Source organism: Papio anubis, chromosome 1, assembly GCF_008728515.1.
Source record: "Papio anubis isolate 15944 chromosome 1, Panubis1.0, whole genome shotgun sequence".
NCBI classification, from domain to species: domain Eukaryota; kingdom Metazoa; phylum Chordata; class Mammalia; order Primates; family Cercopithecidae; genus Papio; species Papio anubis.
The window spans coordinates 121,815,824-121,835,880 of record NC_044976.1 but is presented as its reverse complement, the minus strand read 5'-3'; the positions used below and the strand labels follow the sequence as shown (position 1 = coordinate 121,835,880).

The window sequence follows — 20,057 nt, the reverse complement described above, 5'->3', positions numbered from 1 at the left end:
TTTGCTTGGAATTTTTTGTGGAAGCTATGTCTCTTGTCCTCACCGTGGCATCAACCTTTGACACCCTTTACTTCTCTCCTCACAGGCGGATCAGAGAGGGCTCCCCCTATGGCCATCTCCCCAATTGGCGGCTCCTGTCAGTCATTGTCAAGTGTGGGGATGACCTTCGGCAAGAGCTTCTGGCCTTTCAGGTGTTGAAGCAACTGCAGGTAAGAGAAGAGAAGGAGAGGCCAGGCACAGTGGCTGTAATCCCAGCACTTTGGGAGGCCGAGGCAGTTGGATCACGAGGTCAGGAGCTCAAGATCAGCCTGGCCAAGATGGTGAAACTCTGTCTCTACTAAAAATACAAAAATTAGCTGGGCACAGTGACGGGCGCCTGTAATCCCAGCTACTCAGGAGGCTGAGGCAGGAGAATCCCTTGAACCCAGGAGGCGGAGGTTGCAGTGAGCCAAGATCGCGCCACTGCAGTCTAGCCTGGGCGACAGAGCAAGACTCTGTCAAAAAAAAAAAAAAAAAAAAGAGAGAGGAGGGGAACTCAGCCCAACTCCAGCCAACCTGAGGTAACTACACAGATTATTCTGCTGGGGACCACCTTCCTGCCCAGGTCTAAAACAAAAGCAGAGTAAAGAAAAGCTAGGCAACTTTCCCCTGGGAAGAATAGCCATAGGAACAACTCCACAGCGGCCTCTTTTGGCCCTTTTGTGACTTGCACCTGCCCTGTTCCAAGTCAGAACTTTAGAGTGCTAGGTTTGCCTTTTAGATCAAAACTTCCAAAATGGGCTGGCACCCTGGCATGGGCCTGTAGTCTCAGCTAGTCAGGAGGCTGAGGTGGGAGGATGTCTTGAGCCCAGGAGTTCTGGGCTATAGTCCGCTATGCCAATTGGGTGTCCATGCTAAGTTCGTCATCAATATGGTGACCTCCTGGGAACAGGGGACCACCAGGTTGCCTAAGGGAGGGGTGAACTGGCCCAGGTCGGAAATGGAGCAGGTCAGGACTCCTGTGCTGATCAGTAAAAGGATCGAGACTGAATAGCCACTGCACTCCAGCCTGATCAACATAGTAAAACCCTGTCTCTAAGAAAAATATGCATTTGAAGAAATCAGCATTTCTTTTCTTTTTGAGATGGAGTTTTGCTCTTGTCCAGGCTGGAGTGCAATGGCGCGATCTCGGCTCACCGCAACCTCTGCCTCCCAGGTTCAAGCGATTCTTCTGCCTCAGCTTTCCCAAGTAGCTGGGATTATAGGCATGCACCACCACACCCGGCTAATTTTGTATTTTTTAGTAGACATAGGGTTTCTCCATGTGAGCCAGGCTGGTCTCGAACTCCCAACCTCAGGTGATCCGCCCACCTCAGCCTCCCAAAGTGCTGGGATTACAGGTGTGAGCCACCACGCCTGGCTGAAGAAATCAGCATCTCTAACTGAAGTGAGCCAAAACCAAAATTTTGCTAAGGCAAAGTTTAGTGACCCACCTTCTCCTAGTGTTAAGTGTGTGCTAAGGTACATGGAAGACCAATTTATTTATACAAGACACTGAGATTTTTTCAAGAAATAGCTGTCAAATCTCAAGCTGAAGATCTAAATGTGAACAGTTTACTAATGCACTACTGAAGTTTAAATCTGTGGTACAATCATTGTAAACATGGGGTTCATTTCTCTAAATTGATTTCTAAACTGAAATTACTGGAAGACTTCCTTTCCTGTTTTTGCCAAATTCAATTTCTGGTTTTTGGCATATATCCATTATTCAAACTTAATGCCTCTAATTTTAATGCCAACACAATTGGTTGTAATCAAATTTTTTTATTTTTTTTTTTTGAGACAGAGTCTCGCTCTGTCGCCCAGGCTGGAGTGCAGTGGTGTGATCTCGGTTCACTGCAAGCTCTACCTCCCGGCTTCACGCCATTCTCCTGCCTCAGCCTCCCGAGTAGCTGGGACTACAGGCACCCACCACCACGCCCAGCTAATTTTTTGTATTTTTAGTAGAGACGGGGTTTCACTGTGTTAGCCAGGATGGTCTTGATCTGCTGACCTTGTGATCCACCTGCCTTGGCCTCCCAAAGTGCTGGGATTACAGGCGTGAGCCACTGTGCCCAGCCCAAATTTTTAAATAATAATAATTTGGCCCTCTCCCTTTAAAAAACAAACAACATAAAAACTTCCCAGATGGTCTGTAGCAGGTAGGTTATAGTGTGCTGAAATATTGATCTTCTGATCCCCCTGGGTTAGTCACCTGTAAGCCACTTAATTTGTTTAATACTGTTCTTTATACCATATAAATATTTTCATTTTCCAGAGAAGTCTTCTCTGGACCTAAATCCTTTCTTTTTTTCTTTTTTTTTTTTTTTTTTTTTTTGTTTTTTTGGAGAGAGTCTCGCTTTGTCGCCCAGGCTGGAGTGTAGTGGTGCAATCTTGGCTCACTGCAACCTCCACCTCCTGGGTTCAAGTGATTCTCCTGAGTAGCTGGGATTACAGGCATGCACCACCACGCCTGGCTAATTTCTGTATTTTTAGTAGAGATAAGGTTTCATTCTCTACTGAGGTTAGCCAGGCTGGTCTTGAACTCCTGACCTCAGGTGATCCACCCTCCTTGGTCTCCCAGAGTGCTGGGATTACAAGCATAAGCCACTGCACCTGGCCTCTTTTTTATTATTATTTGAACTTACAGCTCCCATTCTCCCTGCTTGAGAGGGGATAGTGAAGTTCCCTGTTCTCCCTGCCTCTCTTGGACTTTCTACTTATGTGATACCTTTTCCCACATACCTAAGTGTAGTTTCCTGACTTTGTCAGGCCCTAGACTTCCTTTCAAAACTCCCTGGTTCTCACTGGGTTAAGTGAGTCTTACTCACTTGATGGCTTAGAATCCAGTGCCAGCAAGGAAAGAGGTTAGAGAAAGGGAGGAGTTTTAGCCTCCTTCTCTAGTTTGGAGAAAGGTAAGAGTCCTGTATCCTTCATGTCTCCTCACAGTCCATTTGGGAACAGGAGCGAGTGCCCCTTTGGATCAAGCCATACAAGATTCTTGTGATTTCGGCTGATAGTGGCATGATTGAACCAGTGGTCAACGCTGTGTCCATCCATCAGGTGAAGAAACAGTCACAGCTCTCCTTGCTCGATTACTTTCTACAGGAGCATGGCAGTTATACCACTGAGGCATTCCTCAGTGCCCAGCGAAATTTTGTGCAAAGTTGTGCTGGGTACTGCTTGGTCTGCTACCTGCTGCAAGTCAAGGACAGGTAGGTGACTTCTGCTGCTCATCCTAACATTTCTCCAGGGTTCTCTCCATCCCTTCGTGTGTAGTTCTCAATTACTTATTACTGCCCTCCATGGCAAAGATGTGAAAAATGAAACAATATTTTTAAGCAGAGACAGATGTGTTCACATGACATTAAGTCAGGAGGCAGACTAATAAGAACTAGGGTAAAAGGGCAAAGAAATGAAGGATTTATGGGAGGACTAAGGGTTTGAGTGAGCAAGGTCTTCAAGAACAAGGGAGAATGATGACAGAGGAAGCTGCAGAGAAGGTACATCCCAGCTAGAAGAAATAATTGAATTGTGATTAAAGCACAGACTGCACTGCATGGCAGTGGAATAGGAGGTGGTACCATCAGGCAGGTAAATTGAGGCCAGTTGAAGAAGGGCCTTCATTGTGAAGCTTAGGTGTTTTATTTTGCAGGCAGAGGAATGACATGATTCAGTCTGTGTTGAGTAAATGCCCTGTGGCACGGTGGGTGAAGGCGGATGTAATTGGGCGTTTAGTAACAAAGCGAGCGATAATAGGGCCTGGCACTAAGGGTAGTGGTTCGTGACTGAGAGCAAAAAGGAGAAACATGATGGAGATCAAGTGGAAACTCTCAGCCATGAACTCTCCTCACTTCTTATTCCAGCATATGATTTCCACAGCTTTTAAGTATCTGTTGTTTTGCCCAGAGCTGTCATTTTTTTTTCAATATCACATGACCTTGATGAAACCTAACTACACATGTAGGTGAGGCAGATAATGTACAAAGATAATTACACCATCTAGGCCCTGCCTTCTAAGAGTTTCTCCCAACAGTGATCCAGGGTCTCTGCCCTGAATGCCCCTACAAGTTCCGTCTCTGCCTCGGCATAGGGCAGCTGTCCTGGGAAGGCAGAAATGCAGTGGCCGGTGCTGCTGGGGTTTCCAGTAACATGGTGGCCCATTAAGATCTAGCTAACAATGGCTAGGTGTGGTGGCTCATGCCTATAATCCCAGCACTTTAGGAGGCTGAGGTGGGCGGATCACGTGAGGTCAGGAGTTCGAGACCAGCCTGGCCAACATGGTGAAACCCCGTCTCTACTAAAAATACAAAAAAAAAAAAATCAGCTGGGCATGGTGGCAGGCGCCTGTAATCCCGGCTACTTGGGAGGCTGAGGCAGGAAAATCGCTTGAACCCGGGAGGCAGAGGTTGCAACGAGCCAAGGTGGCGCCATTGTATTCCAGGCTAGGCGACAAGGGTGAAACTCAAACTCAAAAAAAAAAAAGAAATGTATATATATAAATAAACTGGGCTTGGTGATACACACCTGTAATCCCAGCTACTTGGGAGGTGAGGCAGGAGAATTGCTTGAACCCAGGAGGCAGAGATTGCAGTGAACCAAGATCATGCCACAGTACTTCAGTCCGGGCAACAGGGCAAGTCTCAAAAAAAAAAGAAGATCTAGCTAACAAGGCCGAGGCAGGAGGATCGCTTGAGCCCAGGAATTCAAGACCAGCCTAGGCAACCTAATGAGATCCTGTCTTTACAAAAAAATAAACAAAAATTAGCCGAGCATGGTGGGATACAGCTGTGGTCCCAGCTGCTTCAGAGGCTGAGGTGGGAGGATCACTTGAGCAGGAGGTTAAGGGCAACAGAGCGAGACCCTGTCTAAAAATACCAAATTAACTAGCTAGCTAACAGAGCAGCTTATTAGAAATCTAGCATCTAGTCTGTACGCAATGGCTCACACCTGTAATCCCAACACTTTGGGAGCCTGAGGCAGGTGAATCACTTGAGGTCAGTAGTTCAAGACCAGCCTGACCAACATGGCAAAACCCCATCTCTACTAAAAATACCAAATACTCGCCAGGCATGGTGGCGCATGCCTGTAATCCCAGCCACTCGGGAGGCTGAAGCAGGACAATTGCTGGAACCCAGGAGGTGGAGGTTGCAGTGAGACAAGATTGCGCCACTGCACAACAGTCTGGGTGACACCGAGACTCTATCTCAAAAAATAAAAATAAAAATTAGTCTTAGGCTGGGCGCAGTGGCTCACGCCTGTAATCCCAGCACTTTGGGAGGCTGAGGTGGGCAAATCAACTGAGGTCAGGAGGTCAGCATGACCAACACCATGAAACCCCATCTCTACTAAAAATAAAAAATTAGCTGGGTGTGGTGGCAGGCGCCTGTATTCCCAGCTACTCGGGAGGCTGAGGCAGGAGAATCACTTGAATCCAGGAGGTGGAGGTTGCAGTGAGCCAAGATCGCACCACTGCACTCCAGCCTGGGCGACAGAGTGAGACTCCGTCTCAAAAAAAAGGAAATCTAGCATCTATTAAGTTCTACCATGGCCTGACATTCTTATATTTAAACCAGATGAAAACCCTGTCAGACACTTGTTTCCTCATGAGGGAAATAGTCAGGTAGCTATTAGACCCTGTGCTCATTCCACCCTGCCAGCCCTACAAATGGACCCAGGCTCTGCATTTGAGAACTATAGGAGAATGTAAGTTGTTTTTTTTTTTTTTTTTTTTTTTTGGTGAGACGGAGTCTTTCTCTGTTGTCCAGGCTGGAGTGCAGTGGTGTGATCTCGGCTCACTGCAACCTCAGCCTCCCAGGGTTCAGGTGATTCTCCCACCTCAGCCTCCTGATTAGCTGGGATTACAGGCATGCGCCACCACGCCCAGCTAATTTTTGTATTTTTAGTAGAGACGGGTTTCAGGGTTTCAACATGTTGGCCAGGCTGGTCTCAAACTCCTGAGCTCAGGTGATCCACCTGCCTCAGCCTCCAAAGTGCTGGGATTACAGGCATGAGCCACTGTGCCCAGCCGAGAATGTAATTATAAGGAATTTGATTGCAAGCTTCAGACTATCTCGAAGTGTCAGGATTTTGAACTCAGGGCCCAGGGAGCCTAGAGCTCAGCCCTGGGATTAAGTAAATGGGTGGCAGGGAAGCTGGCACTAGTCAGGCCCCAGGGCTTTCCTTTAGGAAACTAGTATGTTTGGAAGATGAGAGTCCATCCTCTAAAAAAGGAGGAATAGAGGAGGGCAGGTAGCTGATAAGCCGTTCATAGTACCTCAAAAAAGAATATAGTCAAGCCATGAATGGAATCAACCACTGGAAAGAAGTGGCAACAATGAATGACGCCCCATACTGGAGTCGGGCTTTAGGATCTCTTTAACTACTTCAGAAGTAGTCCTAAGCAGCTTTCCAGCTGGAGCTAACTCTGGTAGTGAAAGAGAGAGTTTGGGACCTTGGGCAAGTAAATCACTTCCTCTCTCAGGGCCTCTGTTTCTTCACCTGTAAAATGTGAGGTTGAATCATGACAACTCCTAGAACCATTCTAGCTCACAAGATAGTGCCTGGATTACTAAATCTTTAGTGTTTTTCCAGAGAAGGGAAGAACTCAGGTGGGAGTAGGTTCTCCTTTTGTCCCTGCTTTTTTGGCCAAACCAACCCCAGAGAAGGTGGCCCTCAGACCATGAGCTCTTAGCTAACAAAGCCTCTATTGACACTGAGGAGGCCGGTTATGTTGAATAGGCCAGGCCTCACATGCTTAGCATGTTAATTGTTCCTTCTGCTACTGGCCATTCATGTGGGAATCACAAAGACCTGGAATTTATCTCCCTTTAACTCTTCTACAGCTGCCCTGTAGTACTGCCTCCTGAGACTTTTTACATAAGTGATTTAAAACTTACCCCTCGAAACCCCCACGCTATTTTACCTTTCAGCTCCACTCAGCCCACTTGCCTCTGTTGTTGCTCCCTTCTGGTGAGGCCTCTGATCTGCAGTGGGCTGACAGGAGTTACAAATAACCCACAGGTAAACAGGCTCTGAGTGGAGCCTCCCCTGGATAGCGCACTTGGCCTCTGTGAAAGCTGGCTGGAGCCTCAGAGGCCCTCTTTCCTTGCTTCTGGATTATCTACTAGATTGGGATAGTTTGGGTGCCAGAAGTGCAATTTCTGGGAAATTGGGAGAATCTTAAACTATTTTTATTAAATTATTAATAGCAATTTCAGACCCCATAGCCTTTGTTAGCAGTTTTCTTTTCTGATTCCCTTTCTTTCCACTGATAGCTTTAGGTCCTAGGAAACTGGACAGGAGATTGGAGTTACAGGCAGCAGGAAACATGGCAGGGGACCCCCCTGCCTGGTGTCATGTGGCCAGTGTAGTGCTGCTTGAGGTTCCAGCCTCAGTCAGACTTACTACTGCCTCTTCCTCTCGTGTATTCCCCCCCCTCCTCAGACACAATGGGAACATCCTTTTGGACGCAGAAGGCCACATCATCCACATCGACTTTGGCTTCATCCTCTCCAGCTCACCCCGAAATCTGGGCTTTGAGACGTCAGCCTTTAAGCTGACCACAGAGTTTGTGGATGTGAGTCAAGAAGGAGAGGTGCCTCTGGGGTCATTGTATTCTTTCTCTGTCATGGGAGGGGGAGCTGATGGGCTCCCTGCAAATTAGGGATGAATAGAACAGGCAGTAATTAGGGGTGAGGCAGGAGTTCCTGGGAGCTTCCTGCCTGATAAGGGGGGAAATAACAGGGCCCCAAGAGGAAGAGGAGTTCTGGTAGGCCAGTGAGGACAGGGACCATCCCTGGTGTAAGTCCCCTTGTGCACACAACGCTTTCTTCCCTTTCCAGGTGATGGGCGGCCTGGATGGCGACATGTTCAACTACTATAAGATGCTGATGCTGCAAGGGCTGATTGCCGCTCGGAAACACATGGACAAGGTGGTGCAGATCGTGGAGATCATGCAGCAAGGTGGGGCTGGGGTGAGGTCAGGTGCCATAGTGCCTCAGGCTTCCCCTTTTAAGTAGGAGCCCTGGAGCATAAGAAAGCTGATCCCACCCCAAGACTTGGGTTGAGGGAGGGGGGTTCCCAGAGGGTTTCTAGCTGTGGTCCAGTGCCTTGTTTCTCCTTTAGGACATTCCTCCTGACCCTGGTAAGGCTAAGTCCAGGAGGTTGGGGGAGGGGATAGCAGCACCCGCCTCCTTGTCATCTTTAGGGAGAAAACAGGCTCATTTACAGCCTCCTGGTCCCTCCTCACCTCCCCACCCCTGTCCAGCTCTGAGTTTCTCAGTCTCCTTCCATCTCTCTTCCCCATTCCACTATGACCTCTGATTGCCGTCTTCTGCCACTGTTCAGCTCTGAGAAGTACTTCCCCTCTCATCATTATCTCCTTCCAGTACAGTCTTGCCATCTAGTCTTTTGCTCAGGACCCCCTTCTGTCCTCATCCCCCCCTCAAGGCTCCAGGTGTATACCAGGTCTGAGCTGCCAGTCTCCCCCCTCCCCATTCCTGACCCTACCCCACAGGTTGTCGCCGTTGCTCAGGATCATCCCCATCTGGCCCCATGATGACGGTGGCCCAGGTCATCTGTGAGTGTCAGACGTAGCATAGGCAGAGGTCTGCAACCAGATAAGTGCCCAGCTCAGGGCCCACTCCCTTCAGCCTCCTCCCAGCCTGCCCTCTGGGCCCCTCCACCCTTACTGAGGGAGATGTGGTGTTGGTCCCCTTCCCTCCTCTGCCCACATGCCCTCACCTACAGAAGGGCTTAGGTGTGGGATGATGAGGGGTCCTGTCGGTTCCTTCTCTCTGCCCAAGCAGAACTGTACCCACACCATCAAGGACCTGAGGTGGGAGGGAAAGGGCACTTCACATGCCCCAGCTTTGTATTTGCTGTGGCTGGCACCACTGCCCCTCCCTCCTGTCCATCCATGACCCTGAACCCCCACTGCTTCCCCCAGGTTCTCAGCTTCCTTGCTTCCATGGCTCCAGCACCATTCGAAACCTCAAAGAGAGGTTCCACATGAGCATGACTGAGGAGCAGCTGCAGCTGCTGGTGGAGCAGATGGTGGATGGCAGTATGCGGTCTATCACCACCAAACTCTATGACGGCTTCCAGTACCTCACCAACGGCATCATGTGACATGCTCCTCAGCCCAGGAGTGCTGGCGGGGGGGTCCAGGGCACCCTCCCTAGAGGGCCCTTGTCTGAGAAACCCCAAACCAGGAAACCCCACCTACCCAACCATCCACCCAAGGGAAATGGAAGGCAAGAAACACGAAGGATCATGTGGTAACTGCGGGAGCTTGCCGGGGGGGGTGGGAGAGCCAGCTGTGGGGTCCAGACTTGCTGGGGCTTCCCTGCCCCTCCTGCTCTGTGTATTACCACCGGACAGGCTCCAGGACTCACTGCCCTCCAGAAAACAGAGGCGACGAATGTGAGGGACGCCGGGGCCTTTCTTCTCCTTGTAGGGGTTTGAGAGGTTCTTTCCACAGACCATCCTCTTATTCCGTTCTGGGGCCCAGGAAGCGGGGAAGAGTAGGTTCTCGGTACTTAGGACTTGATCCTGTGGTTGGCCACTGGCCATGCTGCTGCCCAGCTCTACCCCTCCCAGGGACCGACCCCTGGCCCGAGCTCCCCTTGCTGGCGGGCGCTGCGTGGGCCCTGCACTTGCTGAGGTTCCCCATTATGGGCAAGGAAGGGAATTCCCACAGCCCTCCAGTGTTCTGAGGGTACTGGCCTAGCCATGGGGAATTCCCTACCCTGACTCCTTCCCCAAACCCAGGGAAAAGAGCTCTCAATTTTTTATTTTTAATTTTTGTTTGAAATAAAGTCCTTAGTTAGCCACTTGTGTCATTTCCAGGTTTTCTGGGGGGAAATTGGGGATGAGGTGTGAACGGATGCCTCAGTGTCCAAGATACAAAAGGCACCACACAGAAAGAGGTTTGCTTCTTCCCTGCCTGTCTTGGTCACCACCACCTCTTCCCTGAATTCCCTGAGAAGAAAGGGCCTTCCATGTTCTCTCACCCGCTTCAAGTCCACATTGTCCAAGTCACAGAAAAAGAGGCCTGAATGGAGATTAGACCAAAAACAGTTTTAATGGTCTGGTTTTCTCCCTAGTTCCCCCACTGTTAGTATTATTACTACAAGAATAAAGGATTCCTGAGAGCCTGTCCCCTCCTCTCCTGTGGCCCCCTTGACAGGACTCATCCCCACCAACCACCCCCCCTGGATTTCTGGGGAAAAAAAGAAGTGAAAGGCACTGCAGGGGTAGGGGGCTTGAGTGCCAGTGAGTTGGGGGGGAGGGGGCACTAGGGTAGGGCCTGGCCCAGAGGAGGAAATTTCCAGTCCATGCCTGAAGGAATTGTGGAGGGATGTGTCCATCCGTGACACCCCCATCAGTCCTTCCCTGAACCTGTCTAGCAGGAATACCTAAGTCCCATCCTCCCAACCCCAGGCCCACACTGGGGGTTCTGCAGCAGGAGCATAATTAGTGTTGGGCTCAGAAAAGAGGAATGGAGGGTCCACTCTACTAGGACTCCAGGGCCAAACCCAAAGGGAGGTTGCAAATAACTAGAATAATCCTCAAAAGCTTTTCTTCAGGTTTGAGAGAGGAATTAACAAAATGTTAATGTCAAGGAAACTCCCCAGCCAGGGGATCAGGCAGCAGCAGGGAAAACCAGGCTCCAAGAGGAAGGGGCTGGTCAGTCCCAGGCTTAGGGCCTAGTTATCCCCAATAGCCCCCTGCCGAGCCCTGATGAACGCCATGCCATGCGTGCGGAAGTGGGTCTTGAGGTTGAGAGGACTGTCGCAGCTCTTGCCACAGACCTTACAGGTCAGTGGGCCTCCAGAGGCAGGCAGGGGTGAGTCTCCACCATCGGGGTCAGACCTTGATGGAGGGGCCTCTTCCTCCCCATCCCCCAGCCCCAGGGCACTGGCTTTACCCACACCCCGTCTCTTCTTGTGGCTGATGAAACGGTGCCGGCTCAGGGAGCCAGGGGAGGCAAAGCACAAGCCACAGTCGAGGCACTGCTGGGCACCATCCTCCACCCTCAACCCCACCATGAGGCTCTGTTCTGTGGAGCCGCTGCTCCGGTAGTGCAGGGGGCCATGGCCTCCAGATCCAGGTCCGCCCCTGGGGGACTTGGCTGGCGGTGTCGTGCTGTCAGGCTCCTCACTGCAAGAGTCAGAAGACTGGCGGCGTTTCCGACCTGGCCCCTGTAGAAAAGTGGAAGAAACTGGGCCTTACCACCATCCCCACTGTCCTTGGCACCCCCACGCTCACTTCCTGAGGCCACAGTCTCTACCTTCCAGTTTCTCACTCAAAGCCCTAGCACAGCAGGCCGGGCCTCTGCCTACCTGGGCTCTGGCACTGGAACCCCGAGCCAAAGTGGTCCCCCGGCCAGGGGACTGGGCCCCAAGCTGCAAGCCATGCCGGACCTGGACATGTTTCTCCAGGATCAGGCGGCTGCTGAAGGTGCGTTTTCCCTCTGTGCAATACCTGAAATGGGAGAGGACAGGATGGCAGCAGGGGCACAGCCTGAAGGCCAAGGCCCTTGGCTCCTGATGAGGGGGCTGCTGGAGCAGAGGGAGACCCCAACCATCAGGCCACTTAGACACGTCGCAGGTGCAAAGGTACTTTGGCATACGGGGAGAGTCACGTGCTGGGCAGGGAGAAAAAGCGGGGAGCAAGACTTACCTGCAGGGGTACACTCGCTTGATGCCCTCGTGATTGACCCTGACATGACGCCTCAGGCTGGGGGCGGAGCAGAAGGAGCGCTCACAAAGGCGACAGGGAAACTTTTTCACTGACTAGGAGAGCATGGGTAGATGTCAGAGCCAGGCTCCAGGACCCCGTCCCCACTGTCACACTGGCAGTCCCAGTGCTGCCCCCAGCCCATGGTACTCCCCTTGGGGCTCACTCACCTTGCCATGCTCCTTCTTCATGTGGGCCACATACTCGTCACGCTCAGGGAACCAGGAGTGACACAGGCCACAGGTCCAGCCTCCAGGCCCCCCACCCCCACCCTTGAGGCCTTTGCTCCCTAGTTCCCGCCGAGGCCGTTTGGCTGGACGGGGGGGCTCAGGGGAGCTGGGTACTTCCTCCTCTTCTGAAGATGAAGACGACTCCTCAGTAGCAGGGGCTGCCCCTCCCTGAGAAACAGCCAGCTCCTCAGGCTCAGTCTTGGGGGTCAGCAGGGCACCCCCGGACCCTTTCCCAGTAGTCTCCTCCAAGCGCCCAGACTGGTGGGTGTTCTGTGAGAGGAGACAAGGGAGGTTGCTGTTGTGGGGGAGGGCCTGGCTGTGCCAAAGCCCCCCACTTCTGAAGTATGTGGCCCCAGCCCCAGGTCAGTACAGCTAAGCATCCATCCCCCATCCCCCATCCCCCTGCTCCTGTACCTTGAGATGTTCCAGCATGGTCCTTTTTTGGGCAAAAAGCAGAGGACAAGACGGGCACTTAAAGACACTGACACGCTGGGGCAGCAAGTGCTGGTCGAAGTGTGAGGAGAGGAGGGGTTTGTGAGTGAAGACTGTGTCACACATGGCGCACTTGTAGATCAGCCTGAGGTGAGGACAATGCAGACATCAGGCAGGGAGGGGTGCAGCCCCTCCCCTCCTACACCCCACCAGCCCTGCCTCCCTGGCCCGGCCCGGCCCTCCCCCGGGCCTCACTTGGCCTGCTGAGTTTGGAAGCTGGGATGCTGGGAGTAGAGGTGGGCATGGGCGCTGGGCCCAGACTTGAAGGCCATGGGGCAGATGGGGCACTTGTGGAAAACCTCGCAGTGCGACGTCTGGATGTGGGACTTGATGGAGTTCACACCCCCAAACACCACTGAACAGCTGGGGCACCTAGGGAGGAAGCAGGAGGCCCTGTGGTGAGGTGGGAGGCATCTCCATGCCCAACCTGGGACCACACATTTATTCTCTGGGACTGGGTAGACTATAAGAAGGAAATCAGTAGTGGAGCATGAGCAAGGTGGAGAAATGAGAGAGGTGCAGAGGCCATTCCCCAAGGGAGGCTGCCGAGGGAGAGCTGGAGCTCCAGAGGTGGCCCTGCTTCCCCCCATCTCCATGGGGGACAACGGGAAGGCAGGACGTACTATCTCAGGGTTGTTTGCCAAAACAGGGCTGAGGGATACAGCGGGGATCTTGAAAGGCCATCTGAAGCTGAGGCTAGGACACACGAAACCCTACAGTTCTATGGAGGAAGGGTCCAAGGCACCTGTATCCCACACGGCGAGAGACGTGCAGACAGGCCTCCCGGAGATGGGTCTGAAAATTGGCTTGCAAGAAGTTGCCCCCACACTCAGGACAGACGTGGGGGGGTCGATTCTTATGCATGCGCTGGTGGGCGCTGAAGCTGCAGCGATTGGGGAGCATCATGGGGCAGGTTGGGCACACCTGTCGAGTGGATTAAACAAGGAAAGTCGGTGAAGAGCGTCCTGTCTCTATTACTTCTAACCAAGCCCCCAACGCCTTCCTAGATCCTGTCCCCACAGAAGGGCTGTGAAAGGTGACTCACATTGCTGGTGGCCCCAGGGGCAGGGGGGCCGAGCTGCTGGAAGTGAGCTGCCATGCCAGCCTTGTCCCGGCACTGCTCCTTGCACTCCAGGCAGCGAAAGCACGTGTAAGCAGAAGTGGCAGGGGCAGCAGGCGGCTCAGTGGAGAGTGGCAGGACAGGGGCCTCAGCAGCAACTGTAGTAATGGCAGAGGAGGTGATGGCCCCCTCACCCTTGCCCAAGGCAGGCAAGACCAGAGGTCCAGAGATAGGTGGGACAGCTACAGGCAGCAGGGGTGTGATGTCCGGCTGCCCCACCATCTGGTCAAGGGCTACGGGCCTCATGACCAAATGTGAGCACTGCATAACGAGCCCCTTGTCCTTGTGTTCACGTGCATGCAGGAGCAGGCTGCACTTGTTGAAGAAGACCAGGCGGCGGGCGCAGTGGTTGCAGGTGACCTCGATGCGCATGCTCCGGCGGTCATAGTGCCGTGCCAGGCTCTTCTCCAACGAGAAGGCATCCCCACACTCCAGGCAGCGGTAGCCGGTGGGAGGCAGGGCCAGCCCAGCCTCAGCTGGTGGGCTCAGGTTTGGCCTATAGGCAGGGAGCAGGTTCTTGCTGTTGAGGATCTTGTTGAAGGCCTCCACCAGGCTGGACTGGGTCCGTGAGATCACTGTGCCGCCCCCTGTACTCGGCCCAGTAGTTGTCTTTGAAGGCTGCACCATCACCACTGAGGCACCATTCACCTTCTGTCCCCCAGTCCCCAGCCCTGCCCGCCCCTCAGCCTTAGGCAGGGCTTGGGGCACCAGGCCTAGCACATTCTTAGCAATCATCTTAGGGCTGGTGGCGGTCCCCCCAGGCAGCACCACAGCCTTGCGGGCCACACTGGCTGCCATCAGCATGGCAGTACTGGCATTCTGGATGGTGGCCACAGGCAGCACAGTGCCTTTCAGCCTTGTACCATCACCCAACTGTACGCTCACCACCTTTGGACCCTCAGAAGTAGGTGTTGCAGGGGACAGCTTCAAGAGGCTAGCTTCAGCCAAGAAGGCCCCCTCAGCCAAGGGGGCAGGTGGATCAGGATCTGAAGGGACCCGAGTTACAGTCCTTGTGATATTCCCGCAGGATGTTTTAATGGTCTTGATCCGCACCTTAAGAGGCCTAGAGGAGCTGGAGGCAGGGGAGTCATTGCTGTCCTCATCTGCAGCCTCAGCCCCACTAGAGGGACTCTGGGGACTTCCTGGGGAAGACTTGTCCACTGGCCCCTCATCATCTTCTTCTTTCAAGGGCTGACAGACGGGCAGTTTGGGGGAGGCAAGAGGGCTCTGGTGCCCTGGAGACTGCTTGAAGAAGGGCACCCCAGCAACTCGGGGAGGCGAGGCACTGGCAGGGATGTCCGTGGCCTCAGGGCTGGAGCCTGAGCCTTGTGGGGCTAGGCCCTGGGGTTGATGGGGGCTGCAGCTCTCCTGCTTCAAGGCCCCCAACGGTGGGGAAGAAACAGGTGGCTGCATGCCTGGGCCATTCTCCTGGGCCAGCTCAAAGGAAGAGGGGAAAGGAGGTGGGGTCATAGCCCCCTCCTGAGGGGGAGAGGGTGCAGAGGGAGGCAGGGGATCCGGGTGGTCCCCTGGCTCAGGGCCAAAATGAGCAAACAGGTCCAAGGGAGTTTTGCCTTCCATGCCTTTTTCTTTCCAGGTGCCCCCACTGGGAGGAGCAGGAGAGTGGGGGGTTTCTGGGAGGGAAGGTTCAGGACCCCCAAAACCATTCTGCATTCGATGAGGCCCCACAGGCCCTTCCTTAGTTACCCCAGCAGCCTGGGCCCCATCCCCTGCTGAGCCTCCAGCCAGGGCCTCAGACTGCTCAGGACACACAGTGTTCTTGACAATGACACTAACTACAGAAATGTCTGGCGGTGGCAGGCCATGGTCAGAGGCCTGGGCTGGAACTCCAGGGCCATCCCCAGCTGAGGCTGCTGCTGTGTCTCCAGATTCACTTCCCACACCTGGTTCTGGCTTCCCTGGGCCTCCTGGCCCCTCATTTTCTTCTGGCCCAGAATGGATGGCTTCATTTGCATCAATGTCAGGGATGTCAAAGGCAGCAAGGAGGTCATCAAAATCAGGGGTCTTCATGTCCCCCATATCGGCAGGTCCCAGACCTGATGAAAACAGGAATAAGGGGAAACTGAGATGTCTGGAGATCCTGGAGCTCTTTCCTCAGCATCTCCATATTTATCCTCTCTCAGAACCCATATGCACTCCAACTTAGGTACACCTCCACCACAGCATGAATCCTACAGAGCTGCTAGGTTTGCCAAACCCTAAAATCAGAAGGTTAGTGTCCATACCCTGGCAGGCTCCAAAATCCAGAGAAAGCAGGAGAAAAGAGAGTTCTCAGAAATACAGGGAAGGGGCCAGGTGCGGTGGCTCATGCTTGTAGTCCCAGTGTTTTGGGAGACTGAGGCAGGTGGATCACTTGAGGTCAGGAGTTTGAGACCAGCCTGGCCAACATAGTGAAACCCTGTCTCTACTAAAAATACAAAAAACTAGACAGGTGTGGTGGCGCATGCCTGTAATAGCAACTACTCAGGAGGCTGAGGCAGAAGAATCACTTGAACCCATGAGGTTGAGGTTGCAGTGAGCCAAGATCATGCCACTGCACTCCAGCCTGGACAGAGTAAGACCCTGTCTCAAAAAGAAATACAGGGGGCCAGGCACAGTGGCTGACACCTGTAATCCCAGCACTTTGGGAGGCAGAGGCGGGCGGATCACGAGGTCAGGAGATCAAGACCATCCTGGCCAAGATGGTGAAACCCCGGGGCTACTAAAAATACAAAAAGTAGCTGGGCGTGGCAGCACTCACCTATAGTCCCAGCTACTCGGGAGGCTGAGGCAAAAGAATTGCTTGAACTCGGGAAGCGGAGCTTGCAGTGAGCCGAGATTGTGCCACTGCACTCCAGCCTGGGTGACAGAGCAAGACTCCATCTCAGGAAAAAACACACAAAAAAGAAGAAGAAATACAGGAACAGGGGAGCTCAGTGAGCATCCTGGTGGAAACCAGCTCATCCCCTCCTGTGCCCAGCACAGAACCAAATAATCGATACTATCATTAAGGAGGATGATGTATATGATGCTCTAGGTTTAAGGGCTCATTCATGTCCACATGGAATCAATTCATATTCTTCATGGATCTTCTGGGGTCCACAGAGATCTGAAAGGCTATGTGTACAAAGGGGCAAGGCCGTAAGCCAAGACTTAAGAAATGATCCTCGTTCAGCTTTATTAGGGGCCTGCAGTACAAGCAAGTTTCTTCAGTGCCTTACTTTTGCTGTTTGAAAGAGGACACAAATGGCCGGGTGTGGTGGCTCACATCTGTAATCCCAGCACTTTGGGAGGTCAATCACTTGGGCCCAGGAGTTCAAGACCACCCTGGGCAACATGGTGAAACTCCCCAGGCATGATGGCACATGCTTGTATTCCCAGCTATGCCTCCCAGCTGACATGGGAGGATCCCCTAAGCCCAGGAGGTCGAGGCTGTGATGGGCCATGATCACGCCACGCACTCCAGCCTGGGTGACAGAGTGAGACCCTGTCTCAAAAAAAAAAAGAAGAAAAAGAAAAGACAAGACAGAGAGCACAAGTGATCTATATATCATAGGGTTATTCTGAGCACGATACGAAATTGCTAATGTAAGAATCACACCGAGAATACGATTCAGTATTCCAGATGAACCAAACAAGGACATGTCAGGTCAAGGAAGAGCTGGAAAGGAATAACCCCCGGAACTCTAGGGCTGGGGTCGGAGGCAAGAGTCAGGGGTCATGCAGGATCAAATCTAGGGCACCTGGGGCCATCACTGGCACCTGGAGATCTAGCTTGGTCAGCAGGGAGAAAAGGACTCAAGGAAATTACCCAAGAGACCAAGATGGAAAAAATAAGACACAGGAACAGAAAGAGACAAAGAGAAGAGACAGAGGGGAAAATGGTGATGGCAGCCTGGTCACAAGGGCCCCAGCCTAGGCCTCTCCTGTCACAAACACCTGCTGCTCGCTCACTACCTTCCCCAGAGTGCCTGGCCCTCCCCTAGCCAGCCCCTCCTTCACCACCCCTCCGCAGCTTGCTCTCTTGAGGCTAAAACTCCCAGGGTACACACTTATCCAGCACAGCTGCCACAGTGGGGAAAAGCCAGGCTCCTTCACCCCTCACCCATCATTTCTGCTCCGAGCTCCTCACCCCATTCCATTCCCTAACTTAAACTCCTCACCCTTTCCATTTTCCTGTGGCAACAGTAGCCCAGGAAGTTTCACCTAACCTCAACCTAGCCAAGTGCAAAAAATAAAATTTAAAATCCCACAAGAATTATGTGGCACTAATCGAACAAGCAGGCCAGCTCAGAGTTTGTGGGAGACCCATGTCTGTCCCCTGCCAGTGCCTCCCCATGACTGTTTCTGTATCTACGAAGAAGCAACTAAAGAATCTATCCCTATCCATTCCATGCCCAGGTTGCAGGCCATTTCTCGAAGCCAGTTCTCCCACTTCTCTCCAGCCTTCATACTGTAACTAGAGACAGCCGCAGCATGTGGCAGCTGGAATTCCTGGGACCAAGGTGGGGGTGGGGGCAAAGGATACCAACCAGACAAAGGGGGAGTCCTTCCCTCACTCCCACCCTATTTAATTCTGCAGACTCTGGGTTTAAACAAAACCCCTTGTCTCTATGGGCCTGGCTCCTAAGCCTGGCTCCCTCCTGATCAGAGGCCTGAGCTACCTTCCATTCAGGTACTCAGAAAAGTGGACTGGTACAGGGAAGACCAGCAAAGACTAGAAAACACCTGCGAACTCACCCGCACGCCCCCCGCCGCCAGCCACCTCCCTCTTGGGAGTTCCAGTGACTTAGAGGTCATCCGATGGCCACCCACTCAGAGCAGTCGACCAAGCAAGTCGCCGAGCTCAAGGCCAAAGAAGATCAGGCCTTCCTGCGACTGCTGAGCCCTGTCTCTAGGGCTCCTATCTCCCCCGCCCCCTTTCCCTCTGTGCTTCCCCAAAAGCCAAAGAGGCTGAACAGGAAAAGGCTGAACAGACCCAGGTCGAGTGGGGGCTTCACTGCCCTTTGCCCGGGCCCAAGGCCTGCAGCGCAGAGGAGGGCGAGGGGCTGGCGGCGATTAGGTTGCGGCCAAGCTGGGCAGCGGGCGGAATTAAGTCCCTGCCATCTGCCGAGGGCCGGCGCGGGGAGCAAGTCCTGGGTTGCGAGGAGGGGGCGGGGTGTACACAAGAGAAACTACAAGGGAAACTGAGGCGCGCGGCGCTTCTCTCACTCGCACCGGCGTGCGAAGCGAAGGCCGGGCCTCAGTCAGGCCAGGCCCTTTGGTACCTGCTGCGCAGCACCTGGGGACCCAGGACTACACAGGATGGGGTGGGGAGCTGGCAAAGAGGGGAGGAGAGAGGGGGCGGTCTCTGCGCGACTCTCAGCTCTCTAGCCGGGGTCCGTCCCAACTCGGACCTCGTCCCCTCGCCTCCGGGCGCAGCGGAACCTCCTTCCGCCGCAGACTCCCGGAGGCTCGCTAGAGACTGGAGACTGATCGGAGGGTGCACATGGGGCCAGGGGCGCAAGCCTGAGTCTTGCCCGGGCCCGGACGCTGACCCGCGCCCAGTCGGGGTGCAGGCTCCGCTCCGGCCTGGCCCAGTCCCCCCGCCCCCATCCCCGGGAACGGACACCATTTTAGGTCGCGACATCCCGCAGCCTCCAATCTCCGGGCCGCACTTCGGGTGCCTCTCGAGCTGGGGGCGCCAGGACTTGGGGTTCTCGACCCTCCTGGGGGTTTACCCGGCTAGGGGCTGTGCTTTCAACAGGCCGGGAGTTTTGCCCATCCGCCCCAGTGGATGGAGGCGGTGTCTGGGCCCTCTTAGAAGCCGCCCCAGGGGGCGGCGCGGAGAAGGGGGTAGTTGACCAAGTGGGGGAGGGGCGGGGGTATTTACCCGCCCCCCCAAGTGGGCGGAGCCAAGGGCGGGTATTTACCCCAGGCACGCTTACTTGTTCCGCTCCTGGTGCGGGCCGAGACCCGGCGGTCTCTACCCCACTCCAGCCGCCGCCGCCACCGCCGCCCTCCCCGCGGCCGCCGCTACTTCCTGCTTCTCTCCGGTTCAGCCTCCCCCCTCCCTCTCCTCCCTCCGCGCTCCGGGTCTGGGCTGCCCGCTTTCGCACTCGCCATTGGCCCTTGCCCCCTTCGCTCAGCCCTGCGCCCCTCCCAGCCCCGCACTGGGTTGGTCCTAAGTACTGCCGCTCGGAACTAGCCCCGCACAGTCCTCTTATGCTCATTGGGCAAGGGGCCGAGGCCCTCTGAAGATACCTCTCCCCATTGGCTGCGCAAGGGTCCGTCTGCCCCATCTGCAAGTCACGGAAACGATTGGCCTCCGCCACTGTCGCTTAGAAAGAAGCCAGCCTGCTTCCCGGCTTTCCTACTAGAGAGGGGAGCGCCCAGGTGCGTCTCCGCCCCTCGCTCCCTATTGGCCGCTCGAAGCTTGAAGCTGCAGTTCACTTTCGCGAATCGAAGGAATCCAG

The 20,057-nt window shown here is 53.9% G+C and overlaps 2 protein-coding genes across 19 annotated transcripts in view; one reads left to right on the top strand and one right to left on the bottom strand.

Annotated features, from left to right (window-relative positions):
• The window catches only part of PI4KB (phosphatidylinositol 4-kinase beta), a 36,043-nt gene extending 26,185 nt beyond the window's left edge, over window positions 1-9,858 (top strand). For 8 of the 15 annotated variants that reach the window (XM_009181007.3, XM_031656325.1, XM_031657333.1 and 5 more), the window contains 5 exons: window positions 86-209; window positions 2,968-3,233; window positions 7,465-7,597; window positions 7,863-7,983; window positions 8,969-9,858. In XM_009181007.3, the coding sequence (XP_009179271.1) occupies window positions 86-209; window positions 2,968-3,233; window positions 7,465-7,597; window positions 7,863-7,983; window positions 8,969-9,150 (826 nt within the window). In that variant the 3' untranslated portion in view covers window positions 9,151-9,858. Of the gene's footprint in view, window positions 1-85; window positions 210-2,967; window positions 3,234-7,464; window positions 7,598-7,862; window positions 7,984-8,536; window positions 8,600-8,968 lie in introns of all 15 variants that reach the window. The other 7 variants (XM_009180961.3, XM_009180972.3, XM_009180950.3 and 4 more) reach the window with 3 other exon arrangements.
• A 222-nt stretch (window positions 9,859-10,080) lies between these two features.
• ZNF687 (zinc finger protein 687) lies at window positions 10,081-19,949 on the bottom strand. 4 transcript variants are annotated; one of them, XM_009180919.4, is made up of 9 exons: window positions 19,846-19,949; window positions 13,531-15,659; window positions 13,231-13,409; window positions 12,681-12,857; window positions 12,408-12,570; window positions 11,934-12,263; window positions 11,707-11,819; window positions 11,367-11,508; window positions 10,081-11,225 (listed from the first exon to the last, which is right to left on the bottom strand). In XM_009180919.4, the coding sequence occupies exons 1-9, from the start codon at window positions 19,853-19,855 to the stop codon at window positions 10,731-10,733; spliced, it is 3,738 nt and encodes a 1,245-aa protein (XP_009179183.1). In that variant the 5' UTR covers window positions 19,856-19,949; the 3' UTR covers window positions 10,081-10,730.
• Window positions 19,950-20,057: the final 108 nt, after the last annotated feature.

What these genes read in the sequence shown, in the direction of transcription:
- ZNF687 (XM_009180919.4), bottom strand. An exon ending in CCCCTGGGGCCACCAGCAAT is followed by an intron (nt 13,410 to 13,530) that starts GTGAGTCACCTT and finishes TCCACTCGACAG; the next exon opens with GTGTGCCCAACCTGCCCCAT. An exon ending in TGAAGAAGGAGCATGGCAAG is followed by an intron (nt 11,820 to 11,933) that starts GTGAGTGAGCCC and finishes ATGCTCTCCTAG; the next exon opens with TCAGTGAAAAAGTTTCCCTG.